Below are 21,405 nucleotides of genomic sequence, written 5' to 3'. Positions count from 1 at the left end.
CCACACTGAGGTGCAGGGAAGGGATAAAGGAGCATTTTGAATGACAAGAGGCTTCCATGAGTCACCAGAAAAACCCAAGGGTTGAGTCTGGCGCAGGAACAGCTGGATCAACCCCCTTCCTCCACAGGCTGCTCCGAGGAGCCCAAGTAGCACAGCTAAAGGGAAAGCAGGAATCCCTACTCCAGGTTTTTCACAAATGCTTTATTTGTAGGGGAGGGAAACAGACACAGAACATGACAAGACCAGGATGAGGCTGACACGGGACACAGCATGGGGTCTCCAAGAACTGACACACACACACACACACACACACACACACACACACACACACGCACATTTTCCTTCTGGAAACAGCAGCACGTAGCAAGAGTTCACCCCTCCACACTGGGAAAGCTCAGCCACAACTGGCCAAGCATCCAACAGCAAAACTTGGAGCAAACACAAAACCCCATTCCATGGACACAGTGCTGAGGGTGCAGTTTGGGCAACACAAAGGGCACTTCCAGGCTGTGAGCAGAACGCCAGGCTCAGGGATGGGTGGTAGAATGCACTAGGGCCAAGGTTTTTTGGAAGTGACAAGCCATATACTCAAGTTTTTGACCTTGCCTAAAGATCCAGGTCTAGATTGGTGTTGAGCACCAGTTCAAACCAGTGAATGGCTGGTTGCCAGGCACCTCCACACAGCCCTTCTCCCAGGCCCTCCTGCTCCCAAGAGAAAAGGCAATAGTAGAGGGGAGGATATATGTCAGTGCTAAAGTCACAGAATCAGAATAATTTGGGTAGGGAGCAACACTGAAGCCCATCCAGTACCACCCCGTGCCATGGGCAGGGACACCTTCCACTATCCCAGGCTGCTCCAAGCCCTGTCCAACCTGGCCTGGGACACTTCCAGGGATCCAGGGGCAGCCACTGCTCCGGGCACGCCATGCCAGGGCCTAACTGTAAAAAAACTTCTTCCTAATACCCAGTGAACCCTCCTGGGGGAATTTTCCAAGGTCTGTGTCAGCCAGCTCCACCTTTTGCAGGTTATCCCAACGCTGCTTGCAAATCCCAAGTATGTGGAAAACAGGGCTGGAATGGGCTTCCCCAAGTCGTTCAGGCCTTTACCTTCCCAAAAGCGGAAAAATACCAACTTTACCTATTGCTGCATCACCTCTGCAAGACCTCTCATCACATTCTGAGGGAAAATTCCAGCTGGACAGCCCCAGGCCCAAGTCCATTTCCTTACTTGGGGGCTGATTTATTCAAAGCAGGAGTACATGCTTTGGCAATACAGGACATAATCTTTTTCCAACAATCCCAATGCTCCAGTCATCTACAAATCCCTGATGATTTTGTCCACTGCACATGATCTGGCAAAACCCATCCTAGGTCTGACTTAGACATTTATTTATTTAATTGATTAAACTAAAATGAAGCCTGCAACAAACCAGCACCCCAAAGTGCTTCTCCAGTTCCTGCCAAGCCTTGGGATCTTCCATTAGGAAAGTTACCACTGATCCGCAATCCAGCAAGTGAAACAAAGCTAGGAGAAGTTTCTAAGTAATCCAAAAGCTGCAGGAAAAATGCAGTGAAAAGCTGGGAGTATTGGGGGGGAATTTCTCTGTGTCCCTGTTCCTCGGGAGCCAAAATGAACATTCCTTGTCTCTGCAGTTACTGTTACCACCGCCTGTGTATCCTTCACCGAATGCCATTTATCCCAGCCTGCAGCTCCCTGGAAACTGCAGCAGGAGCATTAATATTTCTCAGACAAAAGTACGGTCTGAGACTGTGCAATACAAAAATGTACATGGCTCGACGGAGCCGAAAGGAATTTCCCTTCCACCCACCCCCACAGTGCTGCTGCTGTCCTTGGAATCCTTTTTTTTTTTTTAAGTACAACAGTACAACATGAGTCCCTGAACAGCCACCTATCCTGGGCAAGGCAGGGCTGGGAGCTGGCACGGAGTGACGCACCATTCAATTAAATAGGTTCTTGAAATATTTATTTTCTTTTCACTCACTCAATGTTAACAACAAAACAGAATCCCGGGGAGCCCACAGGATTCCAGGAATCATTCCTTTTCCAGCAGTGCTTCTACAGAATACAAAACTGATTTGTTTTCCACCAAAGGTTCTGTTTGGTTGGGCTTTTTTACGACCTCACAAATCAAAGGGATAACGCGAGGAATCACTCCAAGTCAGACTCTCCAAGTTACTTCACCACGGAGGAATGTGACTTCACCACGATCATTCATGATCCCGGGAAGTGAGACTGTGGATATACACACTGGATTATTTAATCCCTAACAATCTGAACAAAGAACTCGCCTGGAAAAAAGAATTTTGCCCATTTTGGGGACATAGCTGGGGAAAGAGCTGTTTTGCATCTCGACTACTGAAGATCCATTGAATCCATCAGGAACTAAACCAGGGTGGATGCTACACAAAATGAACACAATAATTAACATGCTGACTCACAGAGGGAAGCGCAGAGAGCCAGCGATTGCTCTTGAAACACCTGAGTGCCAATGTGCCAGGAGGGCATTCCTCTCTGCAATGAGGCTTTCCTGTCTCTAATCCAGGCACTTCCTATCCTGACTGTCAGGGAAGGGACACAGCGCAAGGCCACGGCTGCTGTGCCCAGTGAATTAAGTGGATCTCCACCAGGCCCAAGGCCAAAGTTAAAACCTTTGCCCCACCTGCACCTCTCAAATGCCAGTAATTCCTGATGGCTCTTGTCATGGGACGCACAGGGCAGCTCCCAAGTCACCACAGAACTTTGCCTTGGCAAAGCAGCGTTAAAATCATCGGACAGCAGCCAGGGCTTATGGACACCAGGCAAAAAAAAGGGATTTCAGACATCTGCCAGCAAAATATTGACAAAAACTACTCCAAAACGTGTCTGCTCTTACACTCAAGAGTGACTCCTAGGTGAAAACAAGCCCACGAACTGTCTGTGGATAACTGAACCCTGAAGAAAAGCTCTCTGTGCACAAGGAATTCCGGAAGGCAGGCAGTGAAATTATCCAGGAAGCGACAGTTGAAACAAGGTCCTTCCTCCAATACTGGGGAGAACAGCTTCCTACACCTCTGCATCAACATCAGCAGGATTGACTCCAAGCTCTCCTAACGTTTTTCCTACAGCCCATTCCATGTTTTTCCATCCCAAAGGTGCTGATGTCTGCTCAGCTGTGTGTGGCAGCTACAAGAAGGGAAGCCACAAGCACATTCCAGGCGCAGAAAACAGCCAAACTGCCTGTTAACCACGTTGTCCCTGCTGCTCTTGGGTCTTCCCCATAAATGCAGGTTTAGAGTTCTCTGGCCTGGGATGTGTCTGCAGTAGATGGAGTTATCCATGCTCTTCTTTCCAGAGAGGACTTGAAACGAGAATTAGAAAAGCTGCAAGACTCTGGAATGGAGCTCACAGTCCCCTCCTTGCCTTTGTGATTTACAATCCCATCCAACTTTGCCCAGGAAAATGGCCTCCAGGCTCTTCCCACAGCTTAACCCCTAAGGCTGCCGCTGGTGAGATGAAACCTGAGCTCCCAATGAAGCCGATTCTTCATCTGCTTTAGGGGAAAAAAAACACATATATATATAAAACTCAAACCTAAGGGACACTTCCAAGATGATTCTACAATTCCATGGAGATCCTGAAGCCTTTGGCCATGCTGCAATGCCTTCACGAGATCTGGACTGCCAACAGCCCTTCTGCAGCTGGGTCCAAGAAAGCCTGAGAATTGATGGAGATCGGTAGGACCGACGACATGGGATTCCAGGAGGTCTTTTCTTGTGGCAGTGGAGAAGAGGATCCCACTTCCAAGGGCCTGAAGAGCTTTTCATGGTCTTCAGTAGAAGCTGCTTCCCAGGAAGGAAGTCCCTAAGAATTTAGATATTCTGGTGAACTAGTTTTAGGGGATGAATCTCACACCAACTTCTCACTGCTGCTGGACTTGGAGATGAGAGGATATGGATACATCACAGTGGCCTCTGGTGCAGTTTATTTACAATGGGAATCAGTGCTGGAGAACACCAGGATATTAACAAGCAGGAAACACACTAGGAGGCAAAAAAGAGAGTGGAAGAAAGACCCCATGTTAGAATCAAGGCATTTGCTGCAAACTCTGTGACAACCTAAATTTAGCTGTAAAGTCCTTTGGTCTTCTCCCTCTCTTCCTATTTACACATCAACCTACACTATATCCTTTCATTGGATTTAAAATATGCAGTCCACATTCCTGCATTCCTAGGTGTTTCATCCCCAAGGGATGAGATAAAGGGGAAAAAAAAAAAAAGAAGTTGTGCAGCAATACCTCTTTAGCATTGCCACTCTAGTGTCACACTTTCTGGAGCTTCCAGCTTTTGTGGAGGAATTCTTAGCCAAAAGCAGGAAGACTTTGCAGGACTGCTTAAGAAACAGGCTTATTTCACGTGAGACCACTCACATGAAATATGATCCTGAAAGAGATGAGCACCTTCTGTGAGGTCTACACTTCATGGTGCTGTAACTAAGACTTTGGGAGATTTTCTTACCGACCTTACCAATCCCACCCTTCTCTCACTGGCTGGCTGATCACAGAGGCCTGGCTTCCACAGGCCATTTTGATAGGAAAACACATGAGTTAAGTATGGAGAGTCTGCAAAGTGAAGCACACAGCTTTACCTGCCTCCTATCACCAGTATTTCTTGGCCAAGGGTGCATGATACGAGTTGTTTCCACAACACAGGGCCTTGGATACTTAAGTAAAATATTACTTAAGCTAAATGCCATAAAATTTGTCATTTTACTTTCTGGCAGGCTATAAAGAAAGAAATCAGTTTTGTTCCTCCCTTCCAAGGAAGGAGGTTTCATCAGCACATGAGAAATTTAAAGGGAACACAAACACCAACTGTAATACTGGCTGTGATCCAGAGCTATTTGTTTACATGTGGTTTTTAGCATCATGCTAAAATTCCAACCTCCCACCTTGAGAGCCAAACAGGCAGTGAGAGCAGGAGCTCTGGTCAGGGACAGAGCTCCAAGGAGCCTTACCACTGGAATCCACCGATGGGCTCTGTAAACCTGTGACGGATCAGGAACGTTGCAACAGCTTCAGCAACCTGAGAGAAGGGGAAAAAACTGCTCAGAATTTAAAGGGACACAAAGAGAATAGGAAATCCAGTCAGTTTTCAAAGCCTGCAGCATTTCCAACAACAGTTCACGTCCTCGGGATTCTCTTGCTGAATTGGGTTTAATCCTTTAAACAAGAGCTCTGTGTAACACACTTCCAGATTTACTCTGACACTGAGCCTGCCATTAAGAAGTGATCAAACTTTTTCTCCACCCATTTCAGTAGTTCTTAAAACAATGTCTAAATTTAGCAGGGAAAAAACGTAAATTCAGGATGCAAGACTAGTTAGCTACTGGGAATGATTTGGGTTGGGAGGGACATTAAAGCTCGTCTAGTTTCAACCCCTGTCATGGGCAGGGACAACTTCCACTATCCCAGACTGCTCCAAGCCCCATCCAACCTGGTCAATACTGCTTAGAGTGCACAAAAAAAGAGTAACAACTTAAGAACTCAGTATGTTTAGATAAAGATACCTATTTCAGACTGGTAAAGTGAAGCACAGAAAGGCTGAGTTTTAACACAGCTGTCAGTGCAGAATGAGCTTTAAAACCAGATGTGCTCCCAGCCACAAGCTCCATGGCTGCACCACATTCCTGCTTCCATCTGGACATAAACTCCAGCAGTGCCCAGAAGCAGCACTGCTCTGTCAAAGCTGCTTCAGCAACATTTGGTTTCTATTTGGAAAATGTGAGCCACCCAGCTCAACAAAATACAGACCAACCCCTAAAGCTGCAGTTCAGTGCAAGGAATAGTGGGGAACTGCATGAGTTAAGGAATGGAGAAGTAATCCACACTCCACATGGGTAGAATTAGGTACACCACCACAAGCCTGGGAGTTAAATCCCCAACCCAGCCCTGTGGCACATAACATCTTAGCCAGGGCTTTCCAGACAGCTAAAAAACCTAAGCTCCTTGTGAAAGCCAGCTGTCGTGCCAGAAAATGCCCCTGAAGTATGATCCACGCTGCATGGTAAGGAACAGATCCATTTTTGTAATTCAGTCCATGGCTTATGTAGCTTCAACCCCACAGTGAGGCTCACCTTGTCTGGAGCATCTTCATGGACTGCATGGCCACACTGTGGGAGGACCTGCATCTGGAACTTCCCTGTGTCAGAGTTGGAACTGTTATCAGATTTACCTTAAGGTAACATTTATCCTGCTATCCAGTACTACCTTCCAGTACTGGTTGCTCTGGAAAGCCAGGATGGGGAAAAAAACCCAACCCAAATCCCAAAACATGAATGAAGATGCTTAATCTTGGTCTGCTGTCTGCCAGAAACACTGGGAGATGGGACAATTTTGGATGGTCCCAGGTTTTCCAGCTAGGAACATCAGGAATGTAGCTTGAAAGGGGGAAAATGGATTAGAATGAAACCCTTACAAACAATCATTCTGATCCAAGTGTGGGGAGCATTGAACACCAGATTGAACAAAACCCATGGCAACAGCCCTTTGAATTGAACCTTTCCCTCCTCACCTTCCCCACCTTTCCTGACCACAGTTAGAGAACACTTTGGGATGGACTATTCTTTGATGCCCATTTGTTTGGATATTGACTGTACCCATAGCAACAAGCTGTCATGCAAAAAGAGCATTACAGTAAGGCTGGAGTAAAAATATTAAATTCTTACCTTGCATCTGTCCAATGGTCAGATCTTTATCCAGCCTGTCAACACCTACAATCAAATAAACAAAGGTACTGAGAAAAGCCAGAGACAACACAATTCTCTGAGCCAGGCTTTAGTCCATATTTTAAAAGAGACATTAGCTTGAAAAACAGAAAATAAACACCTCTGACAACCATGACAAGGACATGTCACCGCTGCACCTCAAGAGTGTGAAGTGATAGGAAAGAAACCCAGCCAAAAAATGCAAGAGCATAGCCCTTCCTACAACTTAAAAGGATATTTACCTACGATATTTCCTATTAAGGTACAGAAAGGGCTTACAGCTGTATTTGACTTTCACTTGAGAGGTTCAAATCACACCATGCTTTTTTAAGAGACTCAGAGAAGCCCAGGTGGAAGAGGCAGGACTGCTGTTCCCAGGAAGCCCAATGCTGACCCTGCTCTCTAAAATACAGGTGGGACATCACTGAAGTGCACACCACGACTGGAAGAGACACGTACCAGCTAAAAGCAAAAGCTTTGGAGTTGGACAGCTTAGGAAGAGGTTGGATAAACCCCTGAACCAGCCATCCCAGTACTTTTCTGTTTTGGCCAGTTCGATTCGCCACGTGTATAAATGCTCCTTCTTTGTCTGCAGGGAGGAGAGAGAGCTCTGCATTAGTGATCAGTAAAACAGCAGAAAGAAAACCAACTCAGGGAGCCATTTGGAAATGCATAAATATACAGATATGAAAAGTAAGAAAATACTGGCTCCCTCTGGTGGATTACACACTTCCAGGGATGACCCTCCTCCTTGCTTCCAAATCTCTCAAAATCACAGTCAAAGTATGTGAGTAGGGAATGTGGAAGTCAGCAGGAGCTACACCAAGAGAAGAGCCTTCAGGAGAAGGCTGCAGGATTCAGGGCAATCAATTTGCTATTTTTTACTGACACAAAGAGCTCACAAATTGTCTAAACATTTGGACTTGGCTCTTATTTAGTTCTCTTTCCTTGGAGTGGCTCCCTTTTACACCAGAATGATTTGGATAATTACAGGTGACTGCTCTTGCAGGGGAAGCTGAAAACACAGCAACAAACTCCCTACCTCTGTGTCATCCTCTTTCTTCCTTTTGTTGACAGAGCCTCCCCCTTCCCCATCCTCATCTTCATCCTCCTCCTCTTCCTCAATAATTCCCTCTACTATGGCTTTAGGGCATTCAGGACTGGCAGCCCCTTCGCACCTGTGAAAATAAAACCAGAAACTGATACCCTGACAAAGGAAAAAGCTCCAAACCAAAAAACCCATGCAGGATTAAACCTAAGGTGTCCAGCAATTTTGCTTGAAGAAATTTTCACATTCAAGTGCACTTATGTAGCAATGGTATTGTAAAACAGAAAAAAAAATATTTTAAAATAATAAGTAAAATAAACCAAAAGCCACCTACTGTTTGACTTGACCGACCATAGAAACTCTGGCAGATTCGAGATTTCTTATCTGTCCACTTTTTACACTAGGAAAAAAGAATCAGAAATCAGACAGAAATATTTACTGAAGAGATTGAAAAACCAGGTCCAGAAACAGGTATAAAACTCCTGTACAGCTCACAATTTCCCCAAACCATTCCCAAAGCTCCTGCTCTGAGACTGAAAATGGAGCGGCTCACACCCAACTTCTGTGAACCTCCCATTGTCACTGTAACTGAGAGAAAGGGGGAAACAGTGAAACAGGGTTAAACCCAGGGCAGGGGACTGGGAGAAGGCCTGTAAACAGCCAAATTATATAAACTTTGTTTCCTTCTCCAGTCAGGCTTACTAAGGGAAGTGATTTGAGAGACTGAGCCCAAGACTTACCTCCACTCAATGGCATTCTCAAGTGACTTGAATGTTTTGGGACGACTCCTCAGGAAGTTCTGCATGCTATTCAAGGCATCCATGGCTGTACCTAAAAGCAAATGACATCTTCATCAGCTCCATGGCCTCTGATGAAATGATTGCCACATCCCTCTATACAGCCCTCTGAGGCTGCAACACCCTCAGAGAGAGCTGGAGCTCCCTGGCAATTTCATGCCGCTAAGGAAAGTACTGATTAGGATTTCTAAGCCAACAGTCATGTTGGAAAATTTCTGTTTGAATAGGTAGGATGTTCAGCTAGTAAGAGCAAGAAGCAAACATTTATCAGCACCAAGCACTAGTGCAAAAGCCACCTTCTTCCCCACCAAGAAAGTATTCCAAACAAATTAGTGTCATGGTCTAGTTGTCAAGGTGGTGTTAGGTCATAGATTGGACTCGATGATCTCAAAGGTCTTTTCCAACCCAGCTGATTCTGTGAAATTAGCAGGGAAAAAGGACACAGAGAGTCCAACTGGGATTTTTGTGTGGGTAGGATCTGTTAGGAGGATGGAATTGGCTCAAAAATGAGGCAAAACTTTCTGTATTCAGGGATTTGGGGCAAAGAGAAGAGGTGGAAGCCTCCGAGGGCAGCCCCACTCACCTTCCACGACGTCGATCATGCAGAGCCCCAGCAGACTGGGCACCAGGTTGGCGACGGCCGTGTGCACGGCGATGGCTCCGCCCATGCTGTGCCCGATCAGCATGATGGGCGGCGGCAGATCCCCGTACAGCGCCTCCACCACGTTCCCCACATCTCTGCCAAACGACAGCAAACCAGGCATGGCACCTCCACCTCCAGGGAGGACAAGGGACACACCCGAGATGGGCGTGCAGCTCCAAAGCCTCTTTTAACCCGCAGGCAACAGACAAGTTTATTCTCCTGTCACGTTGGTCATCTTAGTACCAACGCAGGAAATCCTGCAAGCCAATGCTTTCCTGAACGGCTGTGTGATTTCTCTTTTCATTAATGGAAAATCCTAATTTAAAAGATACAAATTTAAAAGAAATTCAGGCAATCTGGTCTAGTGGAAGGTGTCCCTGCCCATGTAACTAGATGAACTTTAAGGTCCCTTTATGGTCCCAAATTCTGTGATTCCTTGAAGGAAACATTTTAGATTGACACTTGCTGGTGGGAATGTCAAATAAAAGGTGAGAAAAAGCTGTCAAACCATTTGCATGGAAGCACAAACCAAGAAATGCATCATTCTTAAAAGCAGAAACTGGAATTAGAGAGAAATAACTCTGAGTCCTACTGAGCATGGCAAAGATGAACAACACTGAGCATGAGCAAAAAGATTCAGACTCTCTGTGAGCACAGGTGCCACAAGGCAAGGGGCAATTTCCCCATCCTTTCCACAAGGCACCTGCTTTAAACTGAAGCTGCCACTTCTTGTCACTTTTCCCAGGATGGGAAAGCTGGCTGGTATGATTCTTAAACCCCAAAACAGCAGCAGAGCTAATGACCAAGAGCAGTTTGAAGACACCCCAACTGGCTTTCCTGACAACCATTCAGACGAACCTGAGAACTGCACAGTGTTATTAGTGGAAAGCAAGTGAAAAAATGAATAGATTGACCAGCTTGTTTGCTCTGCCAGAGAAAATTGCTTGAGGATTTGATTTAAAAAACCAAACATGAAATCCACCTATAATTTAAGACTCCTATTTAAAAGATATTAGGGACTAAGTTTCAAGCTCATTGCTAAGAAGAGGGGAAGGTTTCAAAACAAAAGGAACTTGTTTTCCCCCCACAGCAGTGCTGCTCCAGATCTAAAATATTCTAATTATTTAATCTGGCATCTCCTCAGGACAGTTACACATCAGGATCTGACAAGGCATAAGCAAGAGGAATAAGGTATACAATGGAAGTCAGAATACATTTCACACATGGCCTCCCCTCAATAAACCAAGTGGATTTGTCCATGGGAAGGTTACAAAATCCTTCATCATTTAGTTGTACTCACAGCAAAGAGTCTCTTTGTACTAAATATGGGCAGAACATAATGTGCTTAGCAGTGGGTATTTGCTTTTCTTACAGTTTTGTCAAGAGGGGGATGGATTTGCCTGCCAAAGCGGGTCATGACAGTTTGATAAAGCAACTCTATACTTGAAAATTCTGTGTCTGTGACCCAGATTTTGGGGGTATCACCAGGCCAGTGGGGGCCTGCTCTGAACTGTGGCTCCAAGAGCTGAGGAAGAGCCAAACTGGTGATTTCAGGTTAAAATACCCCAGGAATGTCCAAGGAAAGCATTCCACCTCCATTAGGAACTCTTTGGCAAGTGATGCAGCACGTTGCAGGTTTACAGTGCTCAGTGTTTAAAAACTCAGGGTACCCAGAGAAAAACTCCAGTTTGGAATCTGACTCAGCTGAGAGAGACATGACTTCAAACCATCCCACAATGGAAGGAACAGAAGGGATAACTACCAGAATCACCTGAAATCAAACTATCTTCCAGCTCCTCTGAATGAAGGCTGTGTGCCCTCGAGTGATTTAATGCTCAGCCAAGGAAAGAAAATGGAGGTTTGTGAAAAGGGAAATGAGCATAAGTTTCCTTACTTCGACATAGTCTCTGCAGACAGATCTTCAGGATTCCTTACTTTTGTTTCTCCTGAAAAAAACCCAACCCAAGTTAAGTTCACTTAAGTTGAAAAACTTCAGGTCCCCTCAGGACTTAGAGCAGTGACTGTACAAAGCTTTTAGGCACAGATATGAAGAGCAAGCCTACTGCAGTGGACATGAATAATTAAGAAACACAGAATTAACAGGAACACTTGGTACTATGGGTAGGAAATACTGCCCATAACTGCTCTTTATGGAACTTAAAATGAAATAACAGCCCTTATTTCTCGTGGCAAAGACCAGCTATAGGTTATGGAAATATCAAAGAGGGCTTGGTGGAAGAAACAAATCCACCCCTGTGTCAGAAGTTCAGAGGGTCTCATCCTCTAACAGAAGCCATTCTTCCATCCCTGCTTTTGAATCCACATTGGGATGCCTTAAGGATGTTTTCCTAGTTATATTGTGAGGAATTCACTGCATCTCCTTTATAAAATGGGAGCCTGTAGCACGCTGATGTAACTCCAGATTTATTTCTTTGACTTACCATGGCCTCGGAGGTCTAAAGCCACAATCCTACACTGGATCCTGTTAATGATTGCAGACTGCAAGGAGGGACAGAGAGAATACTGTTTGCAAAGTGGGATTAGCAACAACAAGCACTCCCTAAAAACCCTTCACAGCCACCACAGTGGCTGAACCTGGATTGGACAGGGTGTTACAGAGTGCAAGCAAAAATATTCCATAAGACTACCCTTAATGAGCCAAAGCTCATCCTTGTTACCACTGTTAACCAGGACATTTCTATCACTGTGCAAAAGACACGACGTGGGGTTCCTGGGACCATGAATTCAAGCCCTGCAGCACCTCTGCAAACTGCAACAGCACTGGGGTTACAGACACCCAAGGGATTCCCCTGCTCTCCAAGACCCACATGGTACAGAATTGCTCTTGGCTCCACGGCTGACATGGAGGTGAGGCAGCTGCTTTGCAGTACATGTTCAGTTTGCTCTCAAAGAATCGAATTTTACAGGCTGAAATGCATAAAAATTGGTTAGTCCAGAGAGGTCGGGGGACAAGTGAGGAATCTTTTTAAGGTAAGGCAGGGCATAATAATTGCAACACAATTTTGGCTCTGTTTGTCCCTGACAGATCAATTTAACTCAGTTATTTCAGGCATCACAGAGACGAAGTGGCATGTTTTGTTGACGGGAAGACTTCTGTGTTAAGAAATCATTAATTATTTAAATAACAGCCCTGCAGGAGTGGGGGGATTTGCTGAGGGATTCTTAATAGAACCACCTACACAACTGGCAAAAGTTACCCAGACCTCAAAGCTACCCAGTCCTCTTGTTTTGGTTTTTCAGATATTCAGCTCTTAAATGACTGGAGCAGTTGCTCTCCCCAAACCCACTGAATTAATATATTAGTATTTTCCAGCCCCTAAAGACAGCCCAAACCCTCCAGCTGCAGGGCGCCTATGCACCTAAGCAATAACCCCAACCACACAAAGAGAATATTGCTATCTTTTATGATACTGTTTTCCCGTGTTTCCCTGAGGTGAATGGGTAACTGCCTTCCACACTCAGACAGCTCCTTTTCCACACATTTATTTCTACAGAGCAGCAGCTGTACTTACAGTAAACACAGCCCAGGACAGAGCAGAGTGGCCTCCACCATGCAGGAGCAGCAAGACAGGCCCCTCCAACCCACTTTTGTAAATTCGAAAAGTGTATGAACAGTTAAGGACATTTCACGGAGTTACTTCAGGGCAGTTCAATGAGTTTTGGAGCTTGCAATGCCCAACAGTGTTTTATTTCTACCCTTCTGTACCAAAGGCCTCATTTCTCTGAACAACAGGTATGTTCAAGCATTACCTGGACAAAGATGAAACTCCATTTAAGCCTCAAGAGTTGTTTTCCTGCTCTCCAGGTTTTCTCCCTCCCTGTAATTCACACACCTCCCGCCCTTTTCCCTCTTGGCACAACAGTGAAGTGAACTAAGAGAAAACCAGAAATTAATTTGTAAAATAGATAGAGAGTTATTTTTTACATAGGCAGATAATGAGAGGAGAAGGGAATGGTTTAAAACTAGAAGAGGGGAGATTTGGATAGGTTGTGTATACAAGCATCCCAAATTTCAGCAAATCTTAATTGTCTAGGATTTATTCTGCTCCCTTTAGCAGAAGCTTGAGCTCCCATATGAAAGCTTGTGGACGGTTTGAACTGTGGAAGCAGCTGAATGAATGACTGACTTGGTGCCCACTGCTCTGCCCCAGGGACCTGTAAGAACTCCCTCAGTGTACAAACCCCAGCTGATGAAGCGACTTGTCTTATGTGTTGGTCACAGTTTCAGGCTCTGAACAGAGATCTCCCAGTGTGTTTCAAGAGAAAGAACTTGAAAGTTTGGTCTTCCTCATGGCATTCCTGATCTTGGAGAGGAAGCAGCTGCAGAAAAATCTCTGGCTTACACCACCAGAAGACACTGATGGCATTACAACCTCTGCCTTGGCCAGATTTTTTAAGTATTTATTCACAATTTCATGTTTCTGTCGAGGTTAATCTGTTGTACTCCTGCTGTTCATCCTGAGCAGACAGTTCACTGATTGCCAGTTAACTAACTGTAGTCAATAAAAATCAATAAACAGCTTTGGTCCTGACATGGTTTGAATTATGGGAACTTGATGAGTGTTTCCCTGCAAAATATGCCATTGAACTGCTGGAAACACTTTATTGAAATTAATGATTACTAAAGAAGCAATGTCAGGAATTGGCCTTGCTAGGTACAGTTGAACTGTCAGCTTAGAAGTGATACCTCTAGTTACTGACACTGAACCCTGCAAGAGACATAATGGAAGATGAGAAGAAATACCTGAAAAAGCTGAAAACCCCCAGTAAACTAAACAAAATGTGATACTTCCCCAGTCTCTGAGATTATGACAAGTTCAAGATGAAAAAAAGGATATATCCTTGCCAGTGTCATTTTCTACCACAACGTCCTCCATAGACTCAAAGTACTGGCTCCAAAGGACTGGTGAAAAATCACGCTTTCTTCCAGGGCTGCAAGACACAAAAAAAATCCATAAGAGTCATTTTTAAAATCTTCCACTGAAATTGGCATCCAGGTCTTCTTTCGCTGAAGAGAATATGCTGGTGTTACGCAACAGTTTAGGACCGGAAGCAAACAATGCATCAGTGAAATTCCCATAAAATCAGAATTTTACTGTCAGTGAGGAAATGCTCCCTTTTCCCCCCTCCCTCATTGTTGCTCCTATTGAGGAAATGTAGTGGAAACAGAGAAAAGAGCATTTTCCTCATCAAATAGTTCCAAGGAAGACTGAACAATGGTGACTTAGACTACACAGACCCAAGCCAAGGGGAAATAAACCAAACAGTGATACCGTCCTAGTACAACCTCCAAGTTTGCAATGACCCACCGACCAGGTGCTGCAAATGTCAGAGTCAGAAGTCATTACATACTATTGTATTTAATGGTTTTGCCCTGGCCTTGAAGCAAACCTGATGCTCACATGGCTGGAAGCACTTAGGGCCTGGAACACAGGAAGCCATCCTAAATTTATGACTCAGCCCATGAATTATAATTTAAGAAGAAAAAATTATGTTGCTCTCAGAAGTCACCTTGACCCACAGTATTGAAAAGCTGAGTGTCAGCAGTTTATTGAAGGTTACTAATTTACCACCTACTACTTGGCATGAGATTACAACTTTCCTAGAAACCTCCTCTAATTTTTCAAAGAAGTACCATTCAAATAGAAAGTCAGCCTGTTCCTGTGTGGCTGGCAGAAAAACTACAGAGAGAACTGAACAGTGTGGTGTAACTGCAAACACTGTGGGGACCAGAACAAATAAAACCCACCAGGTATAACTTAGCACAAGCAAGTTTTAATTACAGCTCAAACTTCCTGGAATTTATTGTTCCAGTTTAAAAACTGACATATTTGTAAAGAGATCTAGTATTTAAACACCAGAGGTAGGGCAACATCAGGACTGCGAAGGGAAGGGAGAGAACAAGACCAAATTAATTCATTCTATGCTTCCATGTGTATCCTACTGCAGTTAAGTAGAAGGACCACAAGAACAGCATTGTTTAAAAAAACAACAAACATTCCTCAAGCTGCCTAGGAATCTGAAAATATCCTATCATAGAAATCCTTTGTTAGGAAGGATGCTCTGAAGTCCAGCAATGTGAGTAAGCGGTAGCAAGTCCAAAATGCTAAAGTTATTAAAAAGAAATAGATTTCAAAAGGTTGAATATTTAAATCTATTTTAAATTAAGGCTCATAACAACAAGACTGCATAACCCAGTGCTGGTGGAACACTTCCACCCCAGGATGGTGGACTTGGTGTGACAAAAGAATAAGACATCAGTTTTAATGCTCATGGACTCATGTCTAGGAACCACCTCTCTCTGGAGAGCTTTCCTGCTTTTGCTAAGAATGGCATCTTCCTGCCATGGCCAGGGAAAAATACCTGAGCAGAGGCAGCAAAACACCCCCTGGTCTTCCCAGGAACACATTTCCAAAATGTGAATCACAGCCAATATTCCCCATCTCCTTTATAAGGCTAATTTCTGCTGCAGTTTGTTGGTGAATACATCACAGAGCATTGCAACAAATTACTCCTTAAATTAGCTGCTCCTGTAGTAATAATGTCATGTTGTATCCAGCACCTTAGAGAATACAACCCCCCTAAATTATCAGGATATTGCAGAAGACCTCTGCTGCAGACATCCTATAAAACAAGACTCAAAGATGCCCAGCTGACAAACCAATTTATTTTTTGCTTCCTTCAAAAGGTGCAGCTGTGCCCTCTCCTTGTACCCCCATTGTACCCTAACAAAAGGCTCCGCAATCAGAATTTTCCTGATGACTCAGTTGATGAAGAATCTGATTCTCAGGCTGGTATTTACTCAGTAAGGCTAAAAGAGTAGTGCTTAATTTTGGAAGCAGCATCATTAGGCTCAGTTCGAGCCCAGGATACAGGATGAGTAACAGTGCACCATTTTAACCATGTTTTTGCACTTCAACTCTTCTGGGGGAGGAAGGCAGGCAGCACAGAATATTAAAATCAAGCATGGGCGTGAGGGGTGGAAGACCTTCACAGCAGAAAAATCCCTGTTCAAGAAGTTTCTCCTAAATTCTTTCTTCCTAAAGAAATAGAAAAGAACAGTCAAAGCAGCTTTTCAATTTTGTAGAAACAAAACTTCTACTTCCCCTGGTATTTCTAGAATATGAAGCCTAAACCAGCCACCCCCTGAATGGACCAAATTCCCTCCCATGGGTTTCCAGACTTCTTGTCAAATTTCAATTAAATAAAATGAGATGTCACACACCTACATAAATCCAGAAAATATTAATCTCTTTTACTGCCTCAGCTTAATCTCATTCTCTGATCAAGATAAAAAATATCACATTCAAAGCTTAATTTTTCCCTGGAAACCATCCCAGCCCTGATCACACATTCTCTCCATACCAGTTCTGGTTCTTTCTGGAGATGGAGAGAACTGCCCACAGCTTGGATGATTTCCTTTCTCCAGTTTTTGGATAGGTAGGATGTGCAGTTAGCGAAAATAAATTCCATCACCCTTTCAAAATGCAGCATTTCAACTGCAGTCAGACTTTTGCACAGCATGTTACAGCTGGTTTGAGGCTCTGTTGTCCAGAGCAATTCCAGGATATCTGCCCAGCTACACCCCTTCCAACATAATCTATAAATCTGGTGAACAGCAGGAACTCTCTGGTAAGCCACCCCCTGTGCTACCGTGACACCAGAAATCTGTAAGGGAATTCCCCTACCTACAGGGAGGCAGAGCATGGGGAAGTGACTGATTGATTGTGTCATGCAGGATGAAGAGCTTTGCCTCTTTGCCAAATGAAGCCATTTTTGTGGAAGCAGGGCTTCAGGATGGACAGCACTGTTACACAGGGGAGCATGGCAGCCTCCTGGCTGGTGCAAAGAAATCACCTTTCAGCAGACAAGGCTGCTCCAAGCCCCATCCAAGCTGGCCTTGGACACTTCCAAGGATAAGTATTTTTGTGTCTTCTTCAAATGCCATTTCTGACAGCAGAGATCCAATGCTAAAATCTTCATGCAAGATGCAGGCAGATGCTAATACCAAGGCAGATCCATGGAGAGCATCTCATGAATTGCAAGAGGAATCTATGAAATCAAGGCTGAGCCCTTCCCTAGGAGCTTGCCACACTGATGCATTTAGCAGCATAGGTCAGTGCTTCAAATTCAGCTTAACAAGAGTTAACATCTCCAGAGAAAACATTAGTAGTTGTGTCACACGTGAAGTATCTGGGAAAAACATATACCAGAACTCCTATGTTTGCAAGGGAATTGGAGCAGAAAGTGAAGAGGAGCTGGGAATTAAAAACTACTGTCACCTCTGATGCAAAAAGGTCATAATTTAAACCAAAATACTCGCCTCCAAGCAACGCTGAGGAAACGTGAGTGACCTCAGGTTTAACACTGGACCCCCAAAAGGGCAGAATAAACGTGTAGCTTTCCACAAAATTGCAGGTGAGTGCAGAGGGCTGGGCAAAAACATTTCTCCAGAGAAAGAAGATCTTTGATTTTGAGTTTTTCTAGCACTGCTTTTTTTAGCGAAACATCAACACACATTCAAAATTAGAAGTGTGCCCAATGAACAGCAGCTGTGGTTTTGCACCTTCCTATGCTGAAGCTGTATTTTGCTGACCAAATATTTAAGCTGACAGAACTAATTACAGCTTTTTAAAGTATGCAGCAAACTAAAACAGAAATGGATCTGACATAATAACTTTTCTAGAATGATCCTTAAACTCCAAGCCAGCCAGCCAGCATATTAAACTAGAATTACAAAACAAATTCTGGGCACCCTCTGCAGCTGTTTTATCCTATTGTGCAGTTTGTCCTCTTTATCACATCCTCAATCCCTATGATGCCTGCATGGCTCAGGAAATCACTCCCCAATTTTTGAAGGGGTTTTCTTTCAGGTATTTTCCTAAAATGAAAAAAAAAAAAAAGGTTGCACCAAGCAGAAGGAACCATTTTCAGAAAGTCCTTTTTCTGCTGAGAGCCCCTATTTAAAACTACTAAAGTAAATATAGAACAAGTGCATGAATCAAGAGATTTCATTCTCGCATCGTATCTGAACCCAACCAAATCAAACATCATCTACAAGTAAGAACTGCCACGGCTGACAAGTTGTATTTAGAAATTCTAAAAATTGACAAGGACAGTATCTTAAGTTCTGCCTTAGAGATGCTGAATACATAATGTTTCTTTATTAAAAGGATTCCAAGGGGAAAAAACTGACTAAAAGGGGAAAAATTAGTTGGATTGCCATGATCAAATTACACAGATCTGATCCAATCAAGCCCTTCTAGATAACTAAAAGATCTTCAGAGATTGTGCGTGATTTTACTCACACATTGGAAAGGAACAGCAAACTGACTTTCATTTTTAAATCCCATCCAGGTGGTTAACTCTGAATGAGCTACCAGCGAAAAATGAAAGACAGAAAACACGGCAGGAAACACAGCAGCTGCTACCTACAGGTATTGGATTCTGCTGCTGTGGGTCTGGGGCCTTTTGCTCCACCAGTGACTTTGCAAACTATTATTTGATTTCCCCACAGAGCACAGAATCAGGCCATAAAGCCTGATTTTGTTTCCATTTCAGTCAAGCAGTTCAAAGGAATCACTTGCAACACGCAGGCAATTCCCAACACAGCCTTAGCCATGAACGCTCCTTAAAGGAATGGACACTGAATTCCTTTCAGTGGCTGAGTTTCATGTATTGCTCGAGCTGCAGAGATGCACCAGCTTCCTTTGGAAAGGGCCTTTTGGAACCATCATTTCGTTGGACAATTCTGGTGGAGAGCACTTAAATCCAGGGGGGGAGAGGACTGTGCTAGCAAAGCAGGAATCGATGGCACGGGCTATGAAATACAATGACATTCTAAGCACACATCCCATGCTCCTGCAAAACCCAGTCCAAACTATGTTGCAGGAACCATGCTGGTTATCAGGGAAAATTCCTTCCCTAAAAGGGTTGTCCAGCCCTGGCACAGCTGCCCAGCGCAGTGGTGAGTCCCATCCCTGGAGGGATTTAAGGCCATGTGGATGTGGCACTTGGGGACAGGGGGCAGTGGTGGCCTTGGCAGGGGAAAGGTTGGACTCCATGATCTCAGAAGGCTTTTCCAGCCTCAACATTTCCATGATTCAATTTGCTTCAGCCACTTTGGCTTCTCAAATAAGACTCTCACTTAAAGAGACATAAGGAAGTTATTGTTCTCAAAAATAGCAAAAAAACCCCAAAACTGTAGAGAATAAGCTAGAAACAAGTCTATTTTCACATATTTAAATGCAGCAACAGGTGCCATTTTATTACAAAAAAGGTAAGACTTTATTTTGGTTAAGAAGTCCTCAATAAATTCTATTTTTCTGTAGCAATCTCACATGCTTGACCCTCTGCTTCTCATGATCTCCTTTCAGCCACACCACAGTCACATTAAGATGACCTGCATGGTGGAAAAAAAAAAAAAAGGGAATAAAAAGAAAGTGCCCAACACACCAGTCAGAGGATTTAGCCACGGAAAAATCAAGTTGCTGGCACTCTTGGATGTTAAGTTTAAACCCATTTTAGCAGCCTGGCTTCCAATTCAAGACATTGAGAGCACAGAAATAAAATGCATTCATAAATGGGAGATGCTTAATGCAGCAAATAAATGTTTTTGTAAGTTTAATTATTTTTGTTCCTTGTAAAAGTTGGAATTTTAAAGGACTGTTTCAGTGCAGCCGCAGCCCTGCACATCTGCCAGCTCTGTAAATCACACTGGATTCTCCCTGTACAACTAATCCCATTCTCTTTTGGTGGAATTCTCTTCAGGTGGAATCTTGCACTTGTTTGCACTGAACTGAACCTTGATGAGGACAAACTCAGCTTAGCCTAAACATCCTATCCCACTTCCTCTTGTTTGCTTTTCACACAAGCCCCGCAGCCCTCTGGATGAGGCCACTCCATGTTGGATGTGCAGCGCCTCCCACAACACCTGTAAAGGGATTTACTGGGTGGCAGAGTGGTAAATCAAAAATACAGCTGTGCTGTGCAGCCACAGTGTCGAACTGTGAGCCACTCCCGCTGTTTCCAAGGTCTGAAGAATTCCAGGGGAATTCTCGATCCTTATCCGCAGCACTGGATTTTGTATCTCTGCTCTCTGAAATCACGTGAAAAAGAAAAAAGAGGCTTATAGAACAACAGAAAATAAACTTTCCTTCATCATCATTTCCCAAACAGCATTCAGAACCCCTCCAATGCACCGTAAGAGAGGAAGAATTGTATCAATTAATACCTTACACTCTTAGACTCTGGTGAAACTTCTCCCACAGCTCCCAAAATGTGCTCTCAACCCCTGCTTAAAAGACTTAGGAGTATCCCAGATTCACAAGGATGATAAAAGTCCAACTTCAGCTTGGGAATTCAAGTCCTGAGAATTTCCATGCAGCTCTCCCTCAGCCACACTCTGAGGTACCACCCGGACATGGTGCTCGACCCTTCCTCCAAACACTGATGGTGAAAGGACTGGGAGAAAAGGGCCGGAGAGCTGATCCCAGCACCTGCCACCTTCCCCCTGGGGCTGCTCTGGGCAGTGATGCCTTTGCCGTCGCGGCTGGGAAAGCCTGATCCAGCTGTCACTCTTCTGGAACACTGCGAAGCAGGACCAACCCTCCCTCCACACCCTTCAGGTAAAGACCATTCCCTCCATTCAGATCCCCCGATAACGAGCCCCCCCTTCCCTGCAGACCCCTCCAGTCACGGCCACTCCCTCTCTTCAAGCCCCCCTCTCTCCAGACCCCTGATGACCATTCCCTCCGTCCAGATCCCGGCATACCGCGCCTCCCTTCCTTGTAGATCGCCCCGGTAAAGACCACCCGTCCCTCCAGACCCCCGATACGAGCTCCCCTCCCGGCAGAGCCTGCGCTCCGTTGTCACCTCTCCCCCAAAGCCCCCCTCCCCGATCTCCGCATCCGCCCCTGCCCTTCCCCCGCCTACCCCATGCGCATCTTGGATCCGGACTGGCCGCCGCCGCCGGGCAACGGGGGCCGCGGCGGGAGGCGGCCCAGATGCAGCTGCTTCTCCAGGGCCGACATGCCAGCGAGGGACACGCCGGGAGCACCGGGAGCACCGGGAGCACCGGGAACACCGGGACCCCCAGCCGCCCCGCCCCGCCCCGCCGGAAGCGGCCTCCCCC

The 21,405-nt window shown here is 44.9% G+C and overlaps 1 protein-coding gene across 1 annotated transcript; it reads right to left on the bottom strand.

The window, feature by feature from the left end:
• Nucleotides 1-1,968: 1,968 nt before the first annotated feature.
• On the bottom strand, nucleotides 1,969-21,370 carry PPME1 (protein phosphatase methylesterase 1). Its single transcript, XM_085077311.1, has 14 exons — nucleotides 21,207-21,370; nucleotides 14,111-14,204; nucleotides 12,785-12,877; nucleotides 11,693-11,750; nucleotides 11,146-11,197; nucleotides 9,192-9,346; nucleotides 8,552-8,642; nucleotides 8,146-8,211; nucleotides 7,806-7,941; nucleotides 7,223-7,352; nucleotides 6,725-6,769; nucleotides 6,134-6,198; nucleotides 5,015-5,082; nucleotides 1,969-4,041 (listed from the first exon to the last, which is right to left on the bottom strand). The coding sequence occupies exons 1-14, from the start codon at nucleotides 21,302-21,304 to the stop codon at nucleotides 4,023-4,025; spliced, it is 1,170 nt and encodes a 389-aa protein (XP_084933437.1). The 5' UTR covers nucleotides 21,305-21,370; the 3' UTR covers nucleotides 1,969-4,022.
• Between the last annotated feature and the right edge of the window lie 35 nt (nucleotides 21,371-21,405).

This window comes from Lichenostomus cassidix, chromosome 1 (assembly GCF_008360975.1).
Source record: "Lichenostomus cassidix isolate B80296 chromosome 1, HeHo_3.0, whole genome shotgun sequence".
Lineage (NCBI taxonomy): Eukaryota > Metazoa > Chordata > Aves > Passeriformes > Meliphagidae > Lichenostomus > Lichenostomus cassidix.
This window is presented reverse-complemented; position numbering and strand designations above follow the sequence as displayed.